The 26,238-nt window shown below is 38.6% G+C and overlaps 2 protein-coding genes across 2 annotated transcripts; both read right to left on the reverse strand.

The window, feature by feature from the left end:
* Window positions 1–4,243: 4,243 nt before the first annotated feature.
* Window positions 4,244–5,193, reverse strand: LOC131689837 (TM2 domain-containing protein CG10795). Its single transcript, XM_058975158.1, has 2 exons — window positions 4,752–5,193; window positions 4,244–4,691 (listed from the first exon to the last, which is right to left on the reverse strand). Exons 1-2 carry the CDS (start codon window positions 5,018–5,020, stop codon window positions 4,415–4,417), a joined length of 546 nt encoding a protein of 181 aa, XP_058831141.1. The 5' UTR covers window positions 5,021–5,193; the 3' UTR covers window positions 4,244–4,414.
* A 5,279-nt stretch (window positions 5,194–10,472) lies between these two features.
* LOC131688388 (facilitated trehalose transporter Tret1-like) lies at window positions 10,473–16,427 on the reverse strand. Its single transcript, XM_058972598.1, has 3 exons — window positions 16,356–16,427; window positions 15,603–16,296; window positions 10,473–11,315 (listed from the first exon to the last, which is right to left on the reverse strand). Exons 1-3 carry the CDS (start codon window positions 16,414–16,416, stop codon window positions 10,637–10,639), a joined length of 1,434 nt encoding a protein of 477 aa, XP_058828581.1. The 5' UTR covers window positions 16,417–16,427; the 3' UTR covers window positions 10,473–10,636.
* Window positions 16,428–26,238: the final 9,811 nt, after the last annotated feature.

Raw genomic sequence — 26,238 nt, forward strand, 5'->3', positions numbered from 1 at the left:
GTGAGCAAGCTTTTCAAATTTTATTTGAATTCATCGACAGGTTGAGTTTTATCTTACTTTGATCAGATTAGTTCAGAACTCACTCATTGCTAGGGAGAATACAACTTCTAGTACGTAGTAGCTTAAGTCAAAAGTTTTATAATTCATAAAAATGGTTTTATCAGATTAACGTGGATTTCAGTTACTAGGTGGCATTAGAGCGAAAAAAATTGTTTACGAATTTTAGCACCTCAAAATCATGACAGTTTAGAAAAAGGCTTTCTTCGGTGAAATTCATCGGTAGTTCTAGAGCTGCCTGGTGATGGCAGATTGGTTTTGAATACTCTCATAATGCGCCAGAGAATGGGTTGATGAATTCATCCTCTTATCCGTTTTGAGGCTACTTCAGAAATATAAATAAAATTAACAAGAATCAAAGCAGTAAATAATCTATTCATAATCGAGTAGCCTTTATTCTACCTCAAAGACTTTTCCGAAAACACCATCTTTCTAATTTATTAGACTTCTGAGATAATTCATAATCTACCATATGCTGAAAGCTTCCACGTCCACTAACACCGCATAGTGAGAGTATACCAAACTAATTGGTCACCATTGTCCTTGACCTATCAAACACTTTTGTTGAAGGCACCACCTTTCTAAGCTGCCTTAATATTGAAATGATGAAATTGGAAAAAAAATGCGAGCTTACTAGTGTCACCCAGAACACGTGCTTACTCGCGTAACCTAGTAATTACCAGACTTTAAAAAAAAGATCTACAATATTCTGAAAGTTTTATCCTCCTTGGCGCCGCCTAAAGGGTGAGTTTTAAACTAATCTGTTCACCGTAAGGCAGAACTCGACTTGCCGATGAATATTACCAAAGACATCACCGTTGCAAATTATTATGATCTCGAGATGCAGAATATAATATATACTGGCTCACTATCGTAACCTTGTTCAGAATCCTGATCGGTGAAGACCAACGAAGACATTTTTTATGAAATGTGAAGACATTTGAAAAATATACCTGGTATCCCTGGCGCTAATCCCCAATGTTTAATGTCTACTGATTACCCTCTTTAAACTCACTATTTAATGGTAACCGGAAGTCGCCATCTTGCGATGTCTACTAACCATCCCCTTTCAAATCACAACCATATTGATGATGGTTTTCATTGATTTGTGATAAATAATTTCTGAAACCATTCTTAGGATAAAAATGGAATATATCTCGACAAACATATGATTACGGCCTAACAGCCAACTGTCACAATCCACTTTGAATGGAAATTCCGGACAAATCGTTACACGCCAATCACAGATGTTGGTAGTAAACGAAAGAGAAAAGTTTTCTCTTTCATAAACTGTTGTGAACTGTGTTCGACTAGTAACGGTTTATCTGGAATTTCCATTCAAAGTGGATTTTGACAGTTGGCTTTTAGGCCGTAATCATATGTTTGTCGAGATATCTCCTCTTGTGGCAAAAGTTGTATATCTTCTCAACTTATTTTTGCGCTTAAGTTATTTTATTCCATTTCTGCTGTTACTGCTACTTAAACCGGTTTGCTAAAACTTGAACAGTTTTTGCTCGCAGTGAATTTTTCACACACTAGCTCTTGCTCTCAGCCTCTCTAATACCGTTGGGATTGATCAAGATTACGAGAGTAACTTTGGGGCCATCCATAAATGACGTAGCATTATATGGAGGAGGGGGGAGTTTTGTATTTTGTGATGATGTGTGACGACAGGGGGGGTAGGGGGTCATGTCATGCTACGTAGCTTTTTTAAAGGGGAATAGGGGTTGACCTGATGTCACGACAATCTTACCCGTTTCATCTAACTAACCACGTTTTCGATTTTTTTTTTAATTTTTTACGGGGACAACGAGGGGGGTGAGGGTTACCGTCAAGCTACGTAATTATCAGGGGGGGTATATAGAATTTTGTGACGAAATGCTACGATGAGGGAGGGGGGTGTTAAAAATCACTCAAAAAATGCTACGTCATTTATGCATCATCCCTTTTGTGATTCAGTATTCGTCATATGTTTTAAAATTTGGCCACCAGGTAAATCCAAACACTAATTATTATTAGGTTCTTTACTGGCACAGTTAACCTCACTTTTCTTGACAGTTCGCTTGTACTGTTTACATGGACTTAGAAAAATTTGTGGACGACTAGATTCGCTCGAAGAAAATCGTAAAGAATTTTTCTAAGTCCATGTAAACAGTACAAGCGAACTGTCAAAAATGAACACTCAGTTCATTTGTGACGTCAGCGTAAAGTATTCAATGGAGATGCACTGCCCATAATCACAGTCCCATGTAGTAAGAAATACCCTATCTACATACGATCATAGGCAGTGTAGGAATGAATGAAAATTATAATTAATAATGCACGCGACTTACGCACACTTTTCGATGTTACCATTATTTGAACGTCGATCTATCGCGGTTTTTGTGGTACAACATGATAACGCGCTGCCCTGGGCACATGTGTAACTTATCGCGCTCGTCATTTGAACTACTAAATAAAGTAATTTCTTGACTAAATCGTTGTAGTTTTGTGAACTATTGTGCCGGAATCAAGGTACCAGTTTGACTAGACGATATTTGATAAAAGGAAGTATGTCCTTGAAAGGACATGAAACAGTACAACCCATCCCAACTAAACCTCTATTCGATTCTTTTTTGAAATTGGTTTGTTACCACAACGAATCGAACGAAACAGACAATCGCAGCACCACTGCGAATTGCCCATTCAACCTTCACTTATTACTTGTCTATAGCATATTGATTTATTATAACCAAATTTCTCATGTCTATTTTTTGATTCGTTTCAGAATCGATCACCGTAACATCAACAGTTTTTCCAAACCTTCGTTCACTTGGTAACAATCGATCACCCCCGTAGCACCCAGTACCAATACCTACATATATATAGGTATGTAATCCATGCATGCCACTCACGATGCCGCCGCCCGTTATGAATAATACCGTAGCCACGCGCCAAATTTTTATGCTCCTATTTTTCCTAAGAACCCTCCCAGTGACTGACAAAACCCCACACTTCTAACCGGATCTACGATAAACGCTACCCGACAGCTAGGTGATTGTGTTGAAAACGATAAGCAGAAGGACCACTTTCAGTTTGCTACAACAGTGACGGGTGAAATTTGACGCATAACTTTCGCCGGAACGACTGGATTTTTGCCGTACCAACAAACGGTGTGAATATTATGAATTCCATCGACCGTTGCAACTTGCAAGATAGAGTAAGCGGCATATCGAAATTGTTGTTCTATCGTCTTTATCAGTATAGATTATGCTACTGTTTAGCCGCTGGCATAGAAACCCAATTCTATATCCCATTGTTGCTTGATGGGAACAAACAAGTTTCTTTAGTATTGGTTGCTTATAGTTGTTTGGTACTTATGTTGAAGTTGTTATGTTCAACATTTTATGTTCTCTCTCAATTTTCCTAAATAGACAACCTACAGAATACAGAAGTTTGCACTCAACTAACAACGTGGTTTGTCTGAGCACATCAACATTCACTGGTAGTTGTTTAATAACCCACGGCCGTTATACTATGAAATGTTAGGCAAATTCAGGTATGCCATTTGGTAACAATTTCAGATATTGAGATGAAAGTTACTAAATAAAAGTGATGGTAAAATTGTTAAGATGAATTATTTATGTCTGTTCGCCGATTGCTACTAAAATTCACTCAAAACAGCAAACTATTCTGTACGTGCCCTGTTTTATGAGGCTCTCTGTCGCTGACCCAGATCGATCCCTATTAAGATGCATGTACCATGTGAATATGGGACAATTTTCTTTTCGGAGACATTGTCGACCAGGACCATGCTCACCGCAAGCAGGCTAATTTATCATTCAGTCATAAGAGAATGTCCATTTCGGCTCAGTCGTTTGATATGCAGACAACTGGGATAATAAAAACAGATAGGGACTATTCAATCGAGTTATGACACGCAAGAGTATAATTCCAATATTTGATGATTTGCCAAGGTAAATAACTAACCAATTCATGAGCAATGAAATATTTATGTTCCTTCGAATATGTGTTTTATTTCATCATATCCCTGGAAGGTACTCAAGAAAATTTTGATCCGTTCCGTTCAATGACTTTCACGTGTGATACCAATAACATGCAAAAATCCAATAGATGATTTGCAAATTTTACGACTGTGTACAGTAGAAACTGGAGCTACCGCGGTACAAACATGAAACTCTCTGCATTGTGGTTGATCGATCAAATGTTTATTTTTTGGCATGTAAATGCTAGGCTTCCATTACATAATTTTCCACCACAGGAAAGGGAGCTGGGAAACATTCGTTCATTCGCCTCATATTCATATATCTCAGACTCAATTGTTTATTCTATCTCCTAAAAAAATATTGGCCAGCAATCACCAGTTATCCTGGGGTAACCGATAGGTCCAATTATCACTCCGTACGACGGTGATGCCCGGGCCGTAGTACGGGATCACATAGGCGGATCCATCCGCTGGACCGACAACTTGGGTTGCTATCAGTATCACATCTACCAGCTGACCGAGAAACATGAATCCAAGGGTGCAGAACTTCAGCAAGCCAATAGCCGGGTAGCCGAGGTAGAATCGGTCAACGCCAAACATGCCCAGGAACACCGACAGCAGCAGAGCGGTGTCAAAGTGATATCCATTACTATAATTACAAATAAGTCCCTATCAATAGAATTATAAGAAACGGCATTTTTATACTCACGTCCACTTGCAAGGCATCTCCCGCGTGAAGCTCGCATTTTTCGTTTCACTGCAAACGATTCCCTCTACAGCGAGACACCACACGCGTGCCTTGTTCTCTTTGGTACAACCTTTAAGCTGCTGGGTTTTAGGATCAATGTGCCGCACATTCGGATCTGGACACAGATATTGTCCCATTCGTAAATCTGAGCAATCGATTTCCAGCTCTAGACTGACGGGAATAACCGCTACGAGAAACACTACCATTGAACTGTATCCACTCGATTTCATTCTGTGATTTGATATTATACTTAAGAGTTACTAAACAAATTTCAAAAAGAGTAATAGTTTATGAATTTACACTTTAAACCACATTCGAACGGTACAATCTAAACTTAAATGTAGCAGCTTAAATCGGAAAATTGGCAAAAATCTGCTTTTGTTTTGCTATGCGAATGTTTACACTTTTGACGTTTCTCGTTGAACGAGGGGCTAACCGATGGAAATGTGCTTTGGTTCGAAGTGCTGCACACTGGGTAAAAGTAATTTCACTGTTTCTAAAATTATGCTGGAAAGAAAAGTGGAATATGCGTAGTCAAAACACCGCATTTTATGACTAACCGAACAATAAATGTGTATTATGTCATATAATAATAATTATTAATATTATTTTTGTGATGTTCATATAAAATGAATAACCATGTTATACAATATCGTGAAACCCGGATATGAATGGGCAGGGCAGAAGGCTATCGTTATCAAAATTGGGAATCAACCTAAAATGTTTTTCAAGTAGAATACTTCTAACGTTTCAATATAGGGGTCTCGTCTCAAAATTCTCGGCGGAAATAGTTTTTGATTTTTAGCTTGTATTTCTGCCACGGATTGTTGTTTGTTTTTACCATCGCACAAAGAACAGTTATATAATCAAGGACAAACTTTCCCAAAAAACTTGTGTAAACACTAGGGGCAGATCAGGCAGATCACTTGTGATGCATTTTTAAAAATCAGCGAAATGCATTTATTAGGTTTGTTCCAGTACATGGAAGTTACTCCCTGTTGTTCCGGAGCAAAAAATTCTTGCTCCTTTTCACTCCGGTTTGCCACCAGAAGAAGAAAAAAGAGAAGAAGATAATACAGGAACGATTTTCTTCCTGTTTGCTCCTGAGTACTTCCAGTTTCTCCTGGTACTGGAACAATCCTATTATTTCCATCAAAGTAGAAATTTATAATGTATTTTGCGTTGTGTGCAATGTTTTTGTGTTGCGTGCAATGTTGTTTGCGTTGCGTGTAAGACGTCAAAACCCTACAGAAAAACTAGCCCTACATTTAACAAAACGTCGAACAAAGTGGATCGACGTAGGACGTTTGTTAAACAAACTTTTCTGCGAGGCAGTGCAAAGCAGATGCGACAATGGAAATTAAATGCATTTTTTCCAAGAGGGTGACGTGACGTCATATTTTCGTAGCCAACATAAGATCTTTGCTTGTAACAAAATGAACGAAATTAATTTTAAATATGAACCAGGAGCACTTTAGTTTACATCAAATCAGTTAAAGTGTTCATTGTTTTCTTTTGTTTACTGCTACTATTGTTTGTTGATGACATTTTAAGCGATTTTGACGTTATCAAACTGACCCCCATCGATCGGTGGAAAAGCGATGTTGCCTATTGTCAAACTCTGTATGTAGAGATAGGGATGCCAGTTACCTGATTTTTTCCAATTTGATGCAAATTTGTTATACCCTAGTGTAAAATTTAAAATTCGCCGAAGATCGCCATCGTCCCAGTAAAGTTCAGCAGGAAATGAACTGGAATTCTGGCTGGTTCCAGTTCGTATTCCGGCTCCAGTGACCAGTGTTACGAAATTTCAAAATCAGTTACCTATTTCTACTTGCACACTTAATTTTTTCTGCCGAATCTCAGCTTTTTTGCATCTTTTGCCGAAATCTCAACAACTGACGTCTCAGCAAACAATATTTTTGCAGAGGTCTCAGTAAAAGTGCCGTTTCATAGCTGAGACTCGAAAAATATTTCACTGAAAATAAGCAAACAAGTCTTACTTCACTGATAAATCAGTTTCTAAATTTACTGTCTACACGGCTGTTGGGAAATTGCCGAACCAAATTGAGTGTGTGTATTTACCGAAACCGACATTCAGATTCAACGCCTCTCTCATTCATTCACTTTCCAACTGACTGAAGTTTCATGCAGAATCGAATGCTTGAGCGCAGAGGAAATATAAATTCATTCATCAACCAAAGCATTCATTTGTTATTACGTCGACAGTTTGAAGGCAGAAGTTAGCATCTTCTACATTTTCGACCATAAGTGAACTGCGTTATCTATATCTGGTGCACTTTTGATCGATAATCCCTCTCAGAGCCAGCATTGAAATAAAATTCACTTTGCTTCCGAAACCGAACATGTCCGTGCCTGAAAGCGCTGCGTCGGGAGAACGAATGACGATGGAAACCTAGATGGAAACGAACCAAAAATTTCATTCATCGCAGCGGGCATGAATTAAATTTCGTTTTCTTTCAACTTCATGCAGTGATATCATTTTTTAAGCTCTGGAGCTGGAATTCGAACTAGAGCCAGCCAGAATTCCGGTTCATTTTCGACTGAGCTTAACTGGGGTATAGTGATTAATGGCCGATCGTATCACCGGCTAGCGGGAAGTTGCTACTTGCTGCTGGCATTTCAAAACAATAGGATTATTTCTTACATGCATCGAAAACTTTACTTGTATGTTAGTTCTCAGTGGATAAAGGTCGTTTGATATGAAATACAAAGAATATGAATAAAAACAATTTTACGCAATTTGATTCAGCTTATTTTCTATTTTAATTCAACACAAAATTAATATTGAACGAATCAATAACTCTACAGTATTGATATAATTTTCAAATGTTATTATTCTTTGGTAAATATGCCTGATCATTAACAAGTGCAAATGTATTTCAATTTATTTTTTTTTTCATTATATGTTCGTTCTAATAAAGGCGGGTTGCTGATACCTATGTCTTGTCTTTCGAGTCAAGAATCATATGAAACGATATGACCCTTACCGAGCGGAGGGAAAACAAAAACACCCGTACTCTATTACTGACAATATTGTTGTTTGGCACAGCTTGATCAGGTCTCCTGGGTGGGCACCCCACCGGTTATTGTACAGAGAAAGGTGTTTTTTTTGGCACTCAAAGTCCTTTTATAGGAAGATCCTAGCATGCGCCAAAACGAAAACTGCCTTTGTGCTCGTATGTGTAACAGTTTCTACGGCGAATGGTAGCGTCTACGTCATCAATACCACGTTTTATAGGCTGTCTCTGTTCATTACCACTAACAGTTTTGACGCACTCTAGGACCTTGTTTAGAGGGACTTTGGTTGACACTTCGGTTTTAGATACTTATAGTGACATCCCCAGGTACAATATACACGCGAACGGAAGACTAAGCGGAATGCACGTAACACTTTACACCAGAGCCTAAAATTCTCATACCTATTCAATGAACGACGAAATTCAGAGAATTCATCTTCGTCCTTTCCTTGCCTCTTTCGTCGCTAAATGCATGAAAAAATAAAACAATAAGGGCGATGTCCCCTCCTCTCTCGATTCTACGAAAACGAGTAGCAGCAGCAGCTACTTTCGTTTTCCTATGACAATCCGAAATTTCAATTTCGTTTTAATGCATGATCAGTAATTTGCGATTCTCATTCATTAAATGAAATTAATGCAATGTGCATCTAATACTGCAACTAGAACATAGTTAAAAATAGAAATATGCGCACCGATCAGGCTTCCGTCTTACAATACCATCATTAGCTCGCAAATCTACAGAATCGAGCATCGACAAATAAATATCATTACTAGTGTATTTTCGTTTCCCCAGCAGTAAGCTCAACATCGAAGTTACCAATATCATTCTGAATCTCAAAGCGAAAACGAGCGTGCGGAGAGAATAATGAAAAGCTCTGCTACATGCTTGCTTTGTCCTAGCCCGATGTCTCATTTTAGATTTCGCAAAGTGCTAGTGGTATGGAAAGAAGCTTCGTTCTTTCGTCAGCTTCGCCTGATTTTGGCAAATGAAAAAACATTTTCCGACTCTGCTTTACACAGGTTTTCTACCATTTAATTCCACTATGTTTATTTGTAGTGAAATGCACTTGAACTTCACTATTTAACAAGAGATGCCGGTATTTCGACTACTACTTGTAATCTTCAGTGTTTGATACATAGTATGAGAGCAAGTGAGAACTCCACCATCGAAAACGATGTTTCGTTCACGTGAGGGGACGTGGCACAGTGGACGTTCTGTTTCGAGGTGTAATCCCGACAGACCTTCCTGGCGAAGTCGAATATCCAACGGTTTGAACATTCCACGCTCTCGTTAGTACTGCTTCGGTTTCGTAAGCGCTGTGCCGTACCCCAAAGAGTGCTCATCGACGTTTCTCTCGTTAATCTGTCAACGAACCGGCGCCAGTAACTACATTTCTTGGCTTTTATCAAACTTCAACACAACACAGGTAATTCGTCGTTTCGGAAGGTCTTGTACGCCCGGCCTTCTCCGCGTACATGCCTTTGTCTCACCATGGGTTGGGAAACGATCATGCAAAGCCCAGTGGACGAGCATGCATAAACCTTGAGTCGATTTTGTTTCGACATCCACATCACTTTGAGATGAACCATTGTCAGAGGAAGTCATTTTTACAATGACAAGTGGAACGTACTACAATAGCAGCACTTATCTTGGATGGTATCGACTAACAGTACACGCGCGCACACAAAAGAAAAAAGTACATAAACTAGAAGAAGCGGAGAAAGCACAAAATTCATTGACTCATACTAACAGTCGAGAAAGGCACCGTGAGAATCAGAATAAATTGGCTCAATTTTCACCATCCCCACGTTTTCCGGTGATTAGAACTCCCGACTCAAAACCTTCAATGACCGTTTTTTCAAAACTGAACCACATATAACAGACGTTTAGGCTCGATTTGAATCGTGTGTAAATACCCGCTACTGAGATTCCGAATAAATCAGACGTCTGAAACACGTTTGGCAAACGTTTGTAGATGGCGCGATGCTCGATGCAATGCAGTTAGAGTGCAGCTGTCAAACATGTGTAGCAAACAGTTGCGCAGATGGTAATAGTGAAACACGGATTTCCAACGTTTATCAATTTGAAAGTTTACACAGGTTTTTGAAGAAATTTTGTTCTAGCCTAAACGTCTGTTATATGTGACTGAACGTACCATTTGGGTGGTTTTTTAATAAAAAAAATAGAATAATGGAAGAAGTGGGACACTTTCCGGGAGGTCTGGTCATGCGGGACAAGTTTGTTGAATCCGGGGCTTTCTCGCCTAATCTAAGATGTTCTGTCACATTACCCTTGTACAATTCTACATCTAAGTGCTATGTATCAGCGCATTGTGTATAACTAATTATAATATTTGGGAGAGAGAGAGAGAGGTGTAAGATAGAATAATAGGAAGCACATTTTGACTGAAGACTATACTCTTCAGTTCTAAGATGAGTCGATTGTTTTGAGAGTTAAATATTCATTCACGAAGTATATTACATGCTCTCGAAAAAAGCTACATTTAATGTCACCGTGATCGTGACCTGCACATACCCTTCTTGTTTTATTTTATTAAAAATGTTTTCGGAGAAACTAAACAAATGATAATCTGATAATACTAGATTCTGGCTATATTGAGGATGAATCAGCACTTCCCAACCCAACTTCCTTAATTTGTTTCGGGTAGCCATAGATGTGTGCGTAACTGTATTCTATTTCACTCTGATTTAGTCACTGACAGAACATGCTTTAATCTCGCTGCTTCTGATTCAATGCTATAGTAGGCAGTATACTAACTAGAAATATAAAACAAATAAAAGAGTTCATAAGCACAGCAATGGTCTTCTTTTGGATCCTCCTATGTCAAGCATGGTTTTCTGTATCGCTTCCAGTGATTGTCCCTTCGTCTCCGGTATGATCCAGTATATCAGCGCTCCACTGCCAGCCGTACAAACACTGAAGATCCAGAACGAAACAAATGTCCCAACCCCATCCGATATAACTTGAAACAGTTTTACTACAGTAAATACCACCACTGAAGTTATGATAGCAAATGCCGCATTCGCATTGGCTTTGATGTGCTTCGGAAAGACTTCACCCAATATGGCGAAAGGCACCGTTGCAAGTCCTAGTGCAAACGCTACGATGAAGCCCAGTGTGCCAAGGAATGGTACCCAACTGAATGCTTGCACAGAATATCCGAAGGCGTCGAGAGTGAAATAAATGCTGCATATCAGCAACCCAAGCAAAGATCCACCGCAGGATATTAGTAATAGCGGTCGTCGGCCGGCTCTGTCAACGGCGAATGTTGGTATAACCACGGCTAGCAGCTGAACAGCGGCCAAAACGATGGATAACTCGGCAGCTTGTAGACCCATTTCTAGCTTTGAGAAAATGGTTTGCGAGTAGCCTAAAATGGCGTTAATACCAGTCAGCTGCATACCGCATGATAGTACTAGGATGATTATCAAACTTTTCCGATTTGATTTTTGAAGTAGAATACTTCTAACGTTTCAATATGGGGTCCCGTTTCAAAAATTTCAGTTGAGAAATTTTCCCAGGTTTGAAATGCGAGTATCTTCCGTTCTACTGGACGAAATCGCAATATTTTTGCACTATCTGATCGGAAATTTGTGCACGTATATCGTATTAAATTTCGGAATTACTGCGACTACTATAAATAAACCAAAACAAGGATTTTCAGAAAATCCTTCGGAAACAGCGAGGAAAATGCGCAATTTGTCAGCATATCCCACGCAGAGCCGTCAAAAAGGAGCATGTAAGCGTTTCATTACATACGGGAATGTTATATATACAGGTCACGCGAGCTTGTTTTGTATCAGTGGGTGCTCGCTTACCACACGAGCAACATGCTCGTCCGGACGGTACAATGAGCGGTATCATGTTTGCGTTCCCGTACCAAGCGTCATCGCCAGGTTCTTCGTGATAAAATCCAGGGAATCACCAAATCTGCCAGTCGGCGTCTGGCTCGTCGTGGTGATGTAAAATGCATCTCCAATTTAATCTACGAATGCTGATGGTGTGCAGAAAAATGTCATCCGAGATGCCGTGACCTACACTGAACACGCCAAGCGCAAAACCGCAATGAATGTCGTCTATACTCTGAAGCGGCAGGGACGCACTTTGTATGGATTTGGAAGTTGAAAAGGTAGAACTCACTTGTATCATTATAAAAAGGCCCTTTTCAGGGCCACCAAAATCATTTCAAAGAATGAGTTTGCATTTTCTGTTTCATGGACTGTTTCTCCCTGGAGAGCTATTTGGGTTAAACCCTAAATTATGATTTATTTCAGTACGCAAATTGCAAATATGGTCAGAAACAAACTGGAGTGAAGTGAATTTTTACTAGGCGCATTCAAAAAAGGTTTCAATTCTCAAACATTTTACAAAGGTGCCGTATTACATTACTCTCTTTACCCTGAGTGTTCGATAATCTCCGTATTGGAAACACAATTTCAATTTTGTTCTTTATCAAAAATATGTGGTCGACCAACGAAGGGGTGGAGCTTCGAAGAACACATATTGAGGACAATACAAAAAAGGACGAGCTTACATTGTGCTGTAGTCAGGTATAAAAACTCAGCATGCTGTTGCTCACGCTCAGTTCGTTTCCAGCATCAGCATGCAGCAGTTCGTTTGCAGCATCTCCCGCAAAATTCAAACCGCCGTCCGTTTGCTGCTGTCACAGAAGAGTTGACCAAGCACGCCGTCTTCGATGGCACCAAAACTGTTACCATATACACCAGCACCAAGTAAATTTCGAACACTGCCCAAAGAAAAGGCCCTTTTCAGGGCCATCAATTTATCGACAAAGAATGAATTTGAAGTTTTGTTATTACAAGCATCAGCTTGTCAAGAGCGTTGGATGGTAAGTGAGCCACTTGTGAACAATACCGTCGCTTTCACGAGAATGGCACAAAATGAAAAGTTATTTGTGACAGTTTAGTGTAATGATTCAATTTACAAAAATCGAACGTTTCGATATAGGGGCTCCGTTTCAAAATTTTCGGCCAGAATGCTGCCTGTTTTTTCAAACGTGAAAATTTGCTGTTGTATTGAATGAAAACCTTCGATTTTTGCGCTGATTGGAAATAGTTGTGACTAATTCTGTAGAATGTACAATTACTGAAAATAACGGATTTTGTGAAAGCAGTGGTTGGTCCATACAATTCGATTCCAAGCCAGACTAGTTTTCGTTGGAAGGTCCACCTCTGACAATAGAAGTAAACTTTTTTACTATGAATTCAACTACAACTTCCTTGAAAACAGCACAGCTAAAAAACTTTTGGGAAAAACGCGCAAACCTAAATTTTTCACTATAATGGAAACTGCCTGTGCCCAGCCGCACAGCATCATCAAGATTGATAGTAATTCAAGCCGGGAGGAAAGAGGTTGTAAGGCAATGGAAAACGAAAATTTCATTTATATCTTACTGGAATATAATTGGCTGGTCCTGAAAAGAACTTGTTGGTTTGTGGTTTATTTTGGGTCACAATTTAGGCCTGCTCGATTGCTGATAGCTGTGAATTTCTCGCAGGGCGACAGTTTCTGTTCAGTAGTGATGAGGCTTCCTAACGCCAACCGTGACTGGGGCACTTTTACACGGCCTTCGTTGCTTACTGCTTGCGGGGAGGCTTTCCTCCGGTGGACTTACGAGCGGTATGTTTGGTACGGGCCATTTATCAACAAAGAATCGAATTGAAATTTTGTTATTACAAGCATCCGAAAGTAGCTTGCCAAGAGCGTTCGATGGCAAGTGAGCTACTTGTGAACAATATCGTAGATTTCACGTAGAATGACATAAAATAAAAAGTTATCATTTGTGTGTTTGTTTACAGTTTCGTGTTTACTAGGCGCATTCAAAAAAGGTTTCAATTCTCAAACATTTTACCAAGGTGCCATATTACATTACTCTTTTTACCCTGAGTGTTCGATAACCTCCGTATTGGAAACACAATTTCAATTTTGTTCTTTATCAAAAATATGTGGTCGACCAACCAAGGGGTGGAGCTACGACGAACACATATTGAGGACAACACAAAAAAGGACGAGCTTACATTGTGCTGTAGTCAGGTATAAAAACTCAGCATGCTGTTGTTCACGATCAGTTCGTTTGCAGCATCAGCATGCAGCAGTTCGTTTGCAGCATCTCCCGCAAAATTCGAACCACCGTCCAGTTGCTGCTGTCAGAAGAGTTGGCCAAGCACGCCGTCTTCGATGGCACCAAAACTGTTACCATATACACCAGCACCAAGTAAATTTCGAAAACTGCCCAAAGAAAAGGCCCTTTTCAGGGCCATCAATTTATCGACAAAGAATCGAATTGAAATTTTATTACAAGCATCAGAAAGTGGCTTGCCAAGAGCGTTGGATGGTAAGTGAGCCACTTGTGAACAATATCGTCGCTTTCAAGTAGAATGGCACAAAATAAAAAAGTTATTTGTGTGATTTGTAGACAGGTTAGTGTAATGATTCAATTTACAAAAATCGAACGTTTTCTAACATTTCGATATAGGTGCTCCGTTTCAAAATTTTCGGCCAGAATGTTGCCTGTTTTTCTAAAAGTGAAAATCTGCTATTGTACTGAATGAAAATCATCGATTTTTGCGCTGATTGAAAATAGTTGTGACTAGTTGTGTAGAATGTTCAATTACTGAAAATAACAGATTTTGTGAAAGCAGTGGTTGGTCCATACAATTCGATTCCAAGCGAGCCAGACTAGTTTTCGTTGGAAGGTCCATCTCTGACAACAGAAATAAACTATTTTATTTTGAATTCAACTACAACTTCCTTGAAAACAGCACAGCTAAAAAACTTTAGGGAAAAACGCGTAAACCTAAATTTTCCACTATAATAAAAACTAGTGCCCCCGCCGCACAGCATCATCAAGATTGATAGTTATTCAAGCCGGGTGGAAAGGGGGTGGGAGGTTTTAAGGCAATGGAAAATTTCATTTATAATAATAATACTTTATAATTGGCTGGTCCTGAAAAGAACTTGTTGGTTTGTGGTTTATTTTGGGTCACAATTTAGGCCCGCTCGATTTCTGATAGCTGTGAATTTTTCGCAGGGCGACTGTTTCTGTTCGGTAGCGATGAGACTTCTTAACGCTAACCGTGACTGGGGCACTTTTACATGGCCTTCGTTGCCAACCAGCCCCTGTCAAGGACGACGTCTCTGTACAGCCAGCATCACTGCCATGAAAGGCAAAACATTGATTTTGAGCCGAATGATTAGAAGCTGTATTTAGTTACAAAATGTCGATTAAATTAAATTATTAAATCATCCCACAAGATGCAAAACGTCGTGTGAAATGCTTGAATATCGAGCATAGTGCCGAACATAATTCTTTGTTTGGGGCTTTATAGCTATAACGCCCCATATATGTCGGTCGCTGTCAAACTCCATATGATGGTATAGGGTTGCCAGGGAGTTGTTGCCAACTGCTTGCGGGGAGCCTTTCCTCCGGTGGACTTACGAGCGGTTTGTTTGGTACAGGCCATGTAGCGAAAAATGCTGATCTGCTACTTCTCTAATGCTGGTAGTAGGACGACGGTCAAACGCTCGTTTGCGTGCCTTCATTCATAAAAGTTCAACAATATTTTCAAAGAATGTTGCAAATTGTCAACTTGATAATTCCAAAAATACTCCAAATAAACTATGAATGTGCTAAAGTCGACAAAATCGCATAGAAATTGCTTATTCCAGAGCAGAATTTACCGGTCTAAAGTGTATTCTACTTCACTCCGGTTATGTCTCTGACATTACCCACCCATCTTTTTGAATAATTCTTTTATTGTTGTTTGATTGTGGCGTCCTTTTTCGATGAGAGTTTTCATCTGATTGAACTCTTGATACAATTCTTCCGACTGACCGTCACATCGTCGTAGCCAACATAGGCTAGCGAGAGCGGCTTCATGTTTGTCCCCAGCAAGTAGATAGTAGGGAGATTCCGGCATCCATGAAAAGAGTACGAGAAATACAATTGGAAAGGTTAGAGACATGCGCGCTAAGGTTTTGAAGTCGACGTAGGGTCCAATACTGTATTCCAGCAGAAAAGCGAGCTTTGCCATCACCGTCACGAGTATTCCTGTTGAACCACGAATAGCGGAGGATGATATTTCTCCTAGATAAATGGGAGCAACTGAGTAAACGGTTCCGTGTGAAATGCCGTGCAGGAAACGAGCAGCGTAGATGGTTGAAACGTGTTCTGCAAACGTAATCATAACCCATCCGATGGTAAGTGGAATTACTGACAGTAGAAGAGTGAGTTTACGTCCGTAGCGATCGACACACAGACTTGTAATTATGGGACCGAACAACGATCCAATCGAAAGGATCGATACAATCCATGATCCTTGGTCGGCTGTTATTGGAATTGGTGAATCCTCCCGTTGAAGGGCTGGGATGGCTGGAGATGACCAACCAGCGGCTGCTACGGTTGCCACTAACGAAAGAGTTGCTGGAATTGTATAATAATTGAGTACACTGTTTGGCAGGTATTACTGTGCAGATTTGTACCGGTGACTGCTGCAAGATACTCATTGCGGTATCTGGATAGATCACATTTCTTAAATTCCATGACCACTACGACAGAACTACAAGGTAGAACTAAATGAGACGTGCTTTAAAACTATAGTTTAACGTTTCACTAGTTCCGTTGTCTTATGTTTAATTACCTCAATAGAGTATAGCTGAAGCTATGGAGATAACACCGGGTATGTTTACGGTGAGTACATTTCTCCTTCATTGTCCCTTTACGGCTGTTTCGGTACAATTAATCTAGAAAGTGTGTGGTTTAAATAAACTTGATTGCATCGATATGTACACGTGTGGGAGATAATATTTAGTCTGTGTCTATAGTAGGTCGAGTAAAAGCGGCCTTTATTAAAATCACAGGCTTTCATGTAATGTTTAGGTCATTCGCTGAACGGCATCGATAAGGGCTGCGTCCGAGGGGGCCTGCTATTAAGCTGATTAGTTGAGAGATACTTGCTGGGGTTCGTTTCTGCAATCACGAGACTTATTATCGTTTTAATCATTATTAGATGTAGTCACACTTATGATTATAATCACTTGAAAATAATCCGATCTCCAATGTTTCAGATAATATTATCCGAGACGAGACATGCGAATAAAAATTTCATTTCCTATATTGTTCACATACCATCTCATTCCGGTTCACTTGTTTGAATGATTGGTGCATTTCAAGTTAATTATTTTTTTTATCTGTGTGTCCCGTCTTACACTAACACAGTGGCGGCGCGAGGTGTTTTGCCGCTCGGAGCCAAAAATTAAATTTGCCGCCCCTTTTATAATGAATTTTTAAGAGTTCGTTTTTCCCCACCTATATGAAACAAATATGATAAAAGTATTAGAAAATGTCTTCATGAAAATTAACTTTTTCACACTTTATTGTCAATATTTTTTCATGGCGGTAGGGCTGCGCATAAATGCCTTCGCGAAAGGTGGCGCTACGACTCCGCTCACATGTTCGCGCCGCGCTATTGGAAGATCCTCTATAAAATATAAGATATTAGTTATAATTACCTTAAATAAAAATTCTAAGTATGAAATTTAAGCGCAAGATTAATTAATTTTAATATTACATAAAGACAAAAAAATCGCGATGTAACTAAAAAGCTTCTATTGAATACAAAACAATAATTTAAAAAAAAAATTAACGTGTTTTCAAAACTTACATATTTCAAACACTGATCAAATCATTTTAAAATATAATTCTTGTGAATTACTGGCGATCAACCATGTCTTTTTTAAATTCTCTAGCTAAACGATCAGAGAAACTTTATATACCTTTAATTCCATTAAACCCATTTCTATCTATAACTATAAGTTTTGGCTAAAGCAAGACTAGCTTATAAAATTAATTATTGAGATTATTAAATTTCATTTGAGCACTACCATATATACGTATTATTCGTAGAACTGAAGTAATTCCAATTTCTCTGGCTAGATTCCGCTGGGGTAGTGCTGCCAAGGACAGTTTCTGTTAAGGGCGTAACATAATTTTTTGATAAATTTATGATGACTCGAATTATTATTGAAAAATGATAAACCCTAGCAATTTAGGCTGTCTTCGACTACTTTTTCCATACAATTTGATTATTGTAAATATTGTATGGGAATTGTATTGAGCATCGGATGGTAAATTTTGAGTAGCTTGCAGCACTGCTAAAGAAGAACCTAAATCAGGTTTTTCATGCTCCTTGATCCCTACAGTTGTTTTGGAGCCTTATATGCGCCAGGGAAAAGTCGGACATGAATGGGTTAATGTTTATTATATAAATATTATCTTTTCATACTAAATTATCACAATGTTCACTTTCTTCTTGTCTTTGGAGTATTACAAATAACACGGTGCTATAGTGATTTTGTACTTTTGACCTAGAATAGATTGAAGATCTCATCAAATGCAATTCAAAATATTGTATGAAAAATGCTGTAAGGGAATACAGGAATACAAAATCTTGATATATTGCAAAAAAATTCGTATTTTCCGGACCTTTGCCGATAAAAAAATTTACACTTATTTTTTAACCGATTTTCAAATTCTGTGTTTTGAAAAAAAAAAAGACTTTTCCAACGGTATGATAAGCTATGTTCTTTTGTTTAAAATATTCTGCGAGTTTGGGACAACAATTTTTAAACAATCTATATTTTGCGATTTTTTTGTGAAAATTAGGAAAATTACTCAACATTCTTATTTCATTAAAAATTTAGAGAGATTTAGTTCAGCATTTAACGATCTGTTTATCTCCAAATACGATTAAATATGATAGAGTTAATTTTTGTTTCTCCAAATTAGATACTTCTGTATCGATTTTGTTGGCTATTTTCGGCAAATTTGAGACTAAGAGAAACGAAAGCAATGAAATTGAAAGACGGATAGGTATTCTAGAGCGAATCAGTTATAAACTTAGAACGGAAAACTAGAACTAGGCAGGCTCATATGGGCATGATATGAGCCTGTCTCGTTCTAGTTTTCCGTTCTAAGTTTATAACTGATTCGCTCTAGAATACCTATCCGTCTTTCAATTTCATTGCTTTCGTTTCTCTTAGTCTCAAATTTGCCGAAAATAGCCAACAAAATCGATACAGTAGAACCTTGTGGCAATTAAAACATAGTATAGTAGACCCGAGAAATAGTTTTTTGCTAAAAATCAATATTAATTTGATCAAACGTAGGTTTGTATTGTGTTTGACCAGATCTGCAACCTTTTCTGGATCACTTCAAAAGTTACATTTTTTTTATTTTGCCGCACCGTGAAATTATTCATTATGGTACAAGAGTCGACAAATTTTTTAATAGTATTTGTAGTATTTTTATACTAATAGCAAGGTCGCCGAATGGTGAATACTTACAAGTATTCGTCAGTTTCTAGCTCGTACCCCAGCTCCCAAACGTCCCTCAGCTCCCAAAGGTTCCTCGGTGAAAGAGCGGCCAGGATGCGTCCGTCATATTTTCGAATTTACATAAACAAACTAGCAATCGTCATCATTATCTTAGTGACCTAGAGATCGAAGAATCCGGATAATCCGAATCATAATTGAATGTATTTTAGATTTCCAGGTTTTTCGATCTTGGACCGCCACACAGAGGAGTAACTAGAACAAATTCTTGGCCAAAAACCAAAATATTTTTTTTCGATTTTTTTGTTTCGTTATATTTTTTTACATACCTAAGAACCTACTGTATAACGTGGCAAAATTAGGAGTATATCAAAAGTTATTAAACAATTTTTGCATGTATGCCCAATGGTGATATTTTAAGGGATATTTTAATCCTTTTCGTTATATATTCAGCAAAATCGCTTTCTAGTGATGATGACTGTATTAAATAAGACAATATTATTACAAACGTAGTTCAACACAACCGTTTGTTTAACTTCAGCTTAAAACTAACAAAAAAAGTAAACTTGCTGTGTATTGCACCAACTTTAAAAAATACCTTGTTTTAACATTTTATTCCAAATTTGAATTATAAAAAAGTTACATTATACGGCTACATCCGGAAAAGTTGCTGAAGCAGTATTACAATACAAGATTTCAGCTATACAAAAAATATTCGAACTCTTCCGATCTTGTCCGATCCACTAATCCCAAGCGATTTGAAAATATTGAAATTTTGACTAATTTGAGGTACACCCAAATGCTGTAGGGCCAAATATTATGTTTGCCAACATGTATCTCTATGAAAATATGCACAGGCGTCCCTTTTCTTCTCCCTTTCCCACTGATCAAATGTTTATGCAACTGGAAAAATAAATGTATTCACAAAGATCACCTAGAAATTACTAGTATTTGAAAGGATATAGAAAATTGGCCTCTGCACTGGTAAGTGGGTAGATGCCAAATTGTTCCAAAAACTAGTAATTGTCTATTTTTAGTTCATATTAAGGCATAATAACAACAATTTCAGCAGCAAATAATTTTGGCCAGGATTCGACCCCAATTACTCCTCTGTGCACCAGTACCATGGACGTCCACCGCACGCGCATCTTCTTCAATTGTGCACAGCCAGCGAGAGCGATGTTGGCCCCGAAGTTGACAACCTCGTCCAGGTCATAACTTTAACTGGTTTCTCTTTCGTCATTCCGCAATACAATCCCAGATCACTGTAGTCTGCCAAGTATACAACCACGCTGATAGCTTTCCAATGTCAGCATGGTTGTATACTTGGTACAGTTGCGGGTTCATGCGTCTGCGCCATTCACCATTTTCTACTATGCTTCCGGGTATTGAACGCAAAATTTTTCTCCCAAACAAACCGAGCACTCGATATCCTGCTTCCTACAACATCCATGCCTTATGGCAGTACAGAGCAACTAGCAGTATCAGCGATTTGAATAGAGTAAATTTTGCGCGCATCCTTAGGCTGTGGGACTTTAGCTGACTACGTAAACCATATTCGCAGCAGCAACGTGAATTTCTCTTTCGTGGCTAACATCGTTATCACATGGCACAAGGGTTCTAAGATATATAAATTTGTGGTAGCGTACCCCATCGATTTCCACATCGAACCCAACATGACTGCACGTTCTCTACCAACCACCATGTACTTTGTCTTGTCAGAGTTTATAGTCAGTCCGATTCTTGCAGTCAGGCACGTAGCCAGAGGGGGGGCTAGGGGGCTAAAGCCCCCCCCGAAAATTTTCAAAAATAAATTTAAGAAACAACCTGTTTTTCGGTGACTCTTAAACAAAATGTATCTTGTTTGGTTTCAACAAATTAATGCGAGAATTGTGAGGAAGATTGCTATTTCGAACCACCGAAGACAGCGGTCAGGATATCTACTCAGTATGCTGAGTGTGATAAAACAGTTCCCTTCATGTTGTGTGACTCGTCGGAAGAACAAAAGAAACTGTTACTTTAATTCTTGCTGTGGGGATCTGTCGAATGATTGAGTCGCAGAAGCAAGAAGTAGTGCTCCAGCCAAATACGGGGGCTATTGACTTCCGGTCTTTTCGCATAAGATCGATCTTATGCGAAAAGACCTGAAGTCAATAGCCTCCGTATTTGGCTGGAGCAACATTCATGATGTGAAATATTTGCTGAAGGTGAATATGGAGGTTATGCTTACGAACATCGCCTTTAACGAGTTTAACCATGTCAGGCGTTAAGTACTGATGCCATTTAACAAATTAGCCCAGCGAAACCAGTCATTTTGCATAACAACTTGAAACATGTGGTTGATCCTCATATATATGGACGATGAGAAAATCATTGCTCGGCTACAAGATCTGATACCACTTACTTGCACCGTGGCTATTAAAAGATTCCTGTCACATTTGAAAAAAAATGGTATTTATTATAAAGGACACATCTAGGAAGTAATTCCCTATATATTAAATGGTGTTTTTGTGGTGAAAATCTAGGTGAACAGACATATTTCCTCCAACCTGACCCTGCACGTAAAAACTGAATGCGATAGTATTATTTTACACATTATATCTTTGCATATACATAGTCTCCAAAACCATTTCCTGAAAAACAAACATTTGCCAAATTTTGGCTGCTGTTCGGATAATATTGACGGCAAAAACTGCGTCTAGTATCTCAAAATCAATGGTCGGCACCATCATTGAGGAAGTCGACACTCGTGACCCGTCAGAAATTCGCGAACATGGACGTGGCAGTAACCACTATGATGATAAGGAAGTGTACGAGATAGAAATGAACAACCACCGCGACACTGTTGGTTAGGAAAAATATTTCCCCGCCTAGTAAATAGTTCTCCACACGCAATCGTTAGTTGTTCGCACGAGATCTGTAGGACAACCATTTACGTTTTATCACTTTCATTGTTCACATCATGGAAATATATTGAAGACACAAGGCTTCATTTAGCTAATGCATTGAACCGAATAAAATAAACGAAATATATAATAAAATGCAGAAGTTTTATAGAAAAGTGAGCTCAAAAACTGTCCCAAAATGAGAACTTTATCGCTAGTGGTTGTGTCTAACAAAACTCAGATATCATGTTATATATTAGCCAGAATAAAGTTAGTTAAAGCATAAGCAAATTGAATTTCTGTAATAGGTTAGTGCACTGTACACTTAGTAGAAACATCAGGCATCTCACTCAAGCGTGCTAGACAAAAACATTTCCGTTAGTTGATGACAATATAGTCGAGAAGACAGTTTTTGTTTTCGCGTCATTTTAATGCAATAGTAAAGTATTTCGGTTGACACTCAATTTCATTTTATGCGGAGAATGCGTTCCGTATTTAAACATTATTAGTCCGCAAATTAGTGATATTTTAAACAATCGAACAATAAGCAAGAAAAACACCAAAAAATAAACAAGCCAAAAAGTGGTAAAACAGTGGTTTTTCTGAGGTGTTCATCAACCCACGAATTGTATACCGTCGTATATTACTAATGTTGTTGACATACAGAAACGTACATAGTAGCGGTAGGACTATCTGTTGTAATTTTATCCTTACTTTTCAACGGATGTCAATTGATGCTAAACCACATATTAGTCAATCAATCATAATAAACTTAATGTTGTAAGCAGTAGCATTTCTGTTTCTTTCGATGGTTTCCAATTAATGTCCATGTAAGTCTAAAAACGACGTGACGATAAAGTGAACAAACATCAGTAGCCTATCACGAAGAGCGACTAAAATGTTATAACTAGTTGAGTCTACAGTCAATAAGTTGGGATTAATGTTTCGATTTCATGTTTTCGTTTTATTTGTGTTCGTTATGAAATAAAATGAGAGAGATGAGCAGAGATCACGAAGAAAAAGAGAGAGAAAATAATAAATAAATTGAAATCGACCCAAGAGCAGCTGTTCTATATTTTCTGGGCACTCAACTACAGAACAACAGAAATCATCAAAGAAAGTTGGCCTTACGTTACTCTTCGGCAGAGGTGAAGTATGTGCGATGTATACCCGTCCATGTGTCGGAATAAAAAGATGCTGAAATTATTGAGCTTGTTCATATTTATAATATCTAGTTCTTTTTTCCAATCTAAAGTTTTATTTGAAACGGCTCAATGCGTTAGCACAACTGAGCCGTGGGTCAATAAGTAAAAATTAAAAAAAAATCTAAGAATGTCGGTCTGCCAGATCTTGTTGACGCAGTTTACTGCTGCGTGTTGAGATCTTTTTCCTTGGTGGTGAGGCCGCTTGGGGGTCATTCAGTCTGCCTTTTCTCGCGTTATCGTTCCCGTCCATGTCGTCAACGGTACTGCTTTCTTGCTGTTCACGATCAGAGGTTCTTATCTGTTTCTTGTTCTTATGGGTCGCTGTTGCATATCCGTCTTCATCGGTATTTGCTTCTTTATTGGCGATGCTAGTTGTTGGTTTGGGAGCGGTTGTCGTGGTCGTTGTACCTGCATTATTGGGTAATTGGATCGTTGTTTTAGGTTTATCTGAAGGTATCGGTGGCTGCTAGTTAGAGTTGGCTGTAGTAGATGAGTTTTGACTAGTTGCTTCGGCGCATGTTTTTCCGTAGTAGGCTGTATAGTTACAGAATTGGCATGTTGGGGTCTGCCCGGGATATGTGATTAGCGTTGTTTGCTTATAGGTCACGCCATCCTTCGGTGATTTGCATTCGATAGTCATGTAAGAAGGTATTGGTTTAGTCACTCGCATTCTCACAATACGAACGCCGTTGGGAATGCCGGTGAAAAAAAATTTCTAGGTATCATTCGTAATAGATTCTACTTCTCCATTTGCGACATGATTCGTTTGATGAAATCTTCCTTCGTGCGCGGGGCCAAATCATGGATACGCACGTCCACCATGTCGTTTTCCATATGCATGGGGATCTTGATTCTGGTGTTATTAAATTCGACCTCGTGTTGCATGTTGTTCTTTGCAATGAAGTTTTCGGCCTGTGCTAAGCTTCTAAACGTGATCAAAACACAGTATTTTACGTGATGTAGCTGAATGTAGGTAACTTCAGCGAGATTAAGCTCCATTTTCACTTTAACTAATTGTTCCACTTCCTGAACTGTTCGTGTTATCCCGTAGCACAGACACTTTTGCTTCATTTGGCAAACTCATTTCACTCCGCAGCCAGGAGCAACGATACAATTTGTATGTGCACTGATATAGAACAATAGCTAGCTTGATTCACTGGTGCCTATAGCCTGCTAAAGCGTAGCGATTTTTTTGCTTCTGCTTTTTGCGACGTCAGAAGATAGACATTCTAGTTCTTTTGGTAATACATTTAACAAATTTCACGTACCGTCAAGTCACCAGTTACCGTGCGTTTAGGTGGATTTGACGTGACTTCCAACTCTGTTTTTTATCAAAATGAAAACCGCTCTCATAGTCACCGTAAAAATACCTATCTAAATACGTCACAATTTAGAAATAATATAAAACTATTAGCAACAAAACGAGAATAAGTAGTTTGTTTGGCACCAGTGCACGTTATATGATCAACTTACCATGTATTTAAAATTTTGATTCAACTTTAGTTGGAATGTTTCAATAAAACGATGAAACGAGAGGATTTGGGATCTGGATTTCTCCGATAGATTCAAGGAGCTAGTTCTTTAAATTTCGTGATTTTGAAACAGCACGGTGAACGAAATATGCACGGCGACTGGCGACTTGAAGGAAAATTAGAAGATATTAGTAATCAGTGTTTTCGTTCGATTTGTAGACAATTTTCTTTAATAAATTAAATTGTGGGCAGTTTCCTTCAGTTTATTTAATCAATTAAATTTATATTTTGATCCTATTGATCACCAAAAATCCTCTAATCTCTAATCTACCAGACCAAGGCTAGTCTTGAAAATAGTTTCATTTAAATAGAACTGGTAATACTCGCAGAACGCAAGACAAAGAAAATAGAAGTTGAACCGTCTCTGGGCATCTACAAATCGCTCGCTAAATCAGAAGATTTTGTGCGAATTTCGACATTCTCTTCGTTCGAACATTTTATGGATATTTTTCTACTCATTTCGGTTTAGCATCTTCTACGCCTTTTAAAGGTGTAGCTTGGAACACCTAGTGTTTTCCAGCACCGTCAAGCATTGTCATATTCGGTTAGCGCATAAACACTGTGAACTCTAGAATATACTTTGTTGTAACGAGAGTAAGTACTATAACCTTTCTTGTGACAATGAACATATTTTTAGGATTGTCTTAGATTTGAAATTCATTTCATTATGAGCTTTTCAAAATTTAATTTAGTTTCTAGTGACTATATCAAATTGTCAGAATTAAAAGCTTTATGCAATTTTTTTAAGCCCCTCCCGAAAAAAAATCCTGGCTACGGGCCTGCTTGCAGTTTCCCTTTTAAAAGGCAACAATGCCTCTTCCACAGCACTGCAATCAACGCCCATGATGTCGATATTGATCGCAAGGCCAAAAAGCATGTGAGATCTCGTTCCTTTGTATATCAGATCTTCGTATCGCTTGATTTTATCCCAGCCAGCGTAATACGAATGAGTTTAATCAATTTTGTCGGGAAACCATGCTCAACCATTATCTGCCATAGTTCATTTCGTTTTACTGAATCGTATGCCGCCGTGCAATCCACAAACAGATAGTGAGTCCGCAAGTTGTATTCCCGGAATATATCCAGAGTTTGTCGCATTTGGTCCGTCGTTGATCGTCCTTCTTGAAACCCACTTTGATATTCGCCGACAAAGTATTCAGCCAACAGGCGCAGTCTCCTCAACAGAACATGAGCAATGTACTGGATTCTAAGAGGTGGCAATGCTAAATTGCTCTCTCGCTAAATTTCTGTAAATTTATTACGTAATAGATTTCGACTCCATATATTTTCGATATATCCACGTTCTTTACAGAGACCGAGCGAGAGTCTAAAAATATGCAAATATTTTCTTGTTTTTGAATTCAAATATGATATTTCGGACTGATAATAATTTTATAAAGTAATTTCTAAT

Source organism: Topomyia yanbarensis, chromosome 3, assembly GCF_030247195.1.
Source record: "Topomyia yanbarensis strain Yona2022 chromosome 3, ASM3024719v1, whole genome shotgun sequence".
NCBI lineage: Eukaryota > Metazoa > Arthropoda > Insecta > Diptera > Culicidae > Topomyia > Topomyia yanbarensis.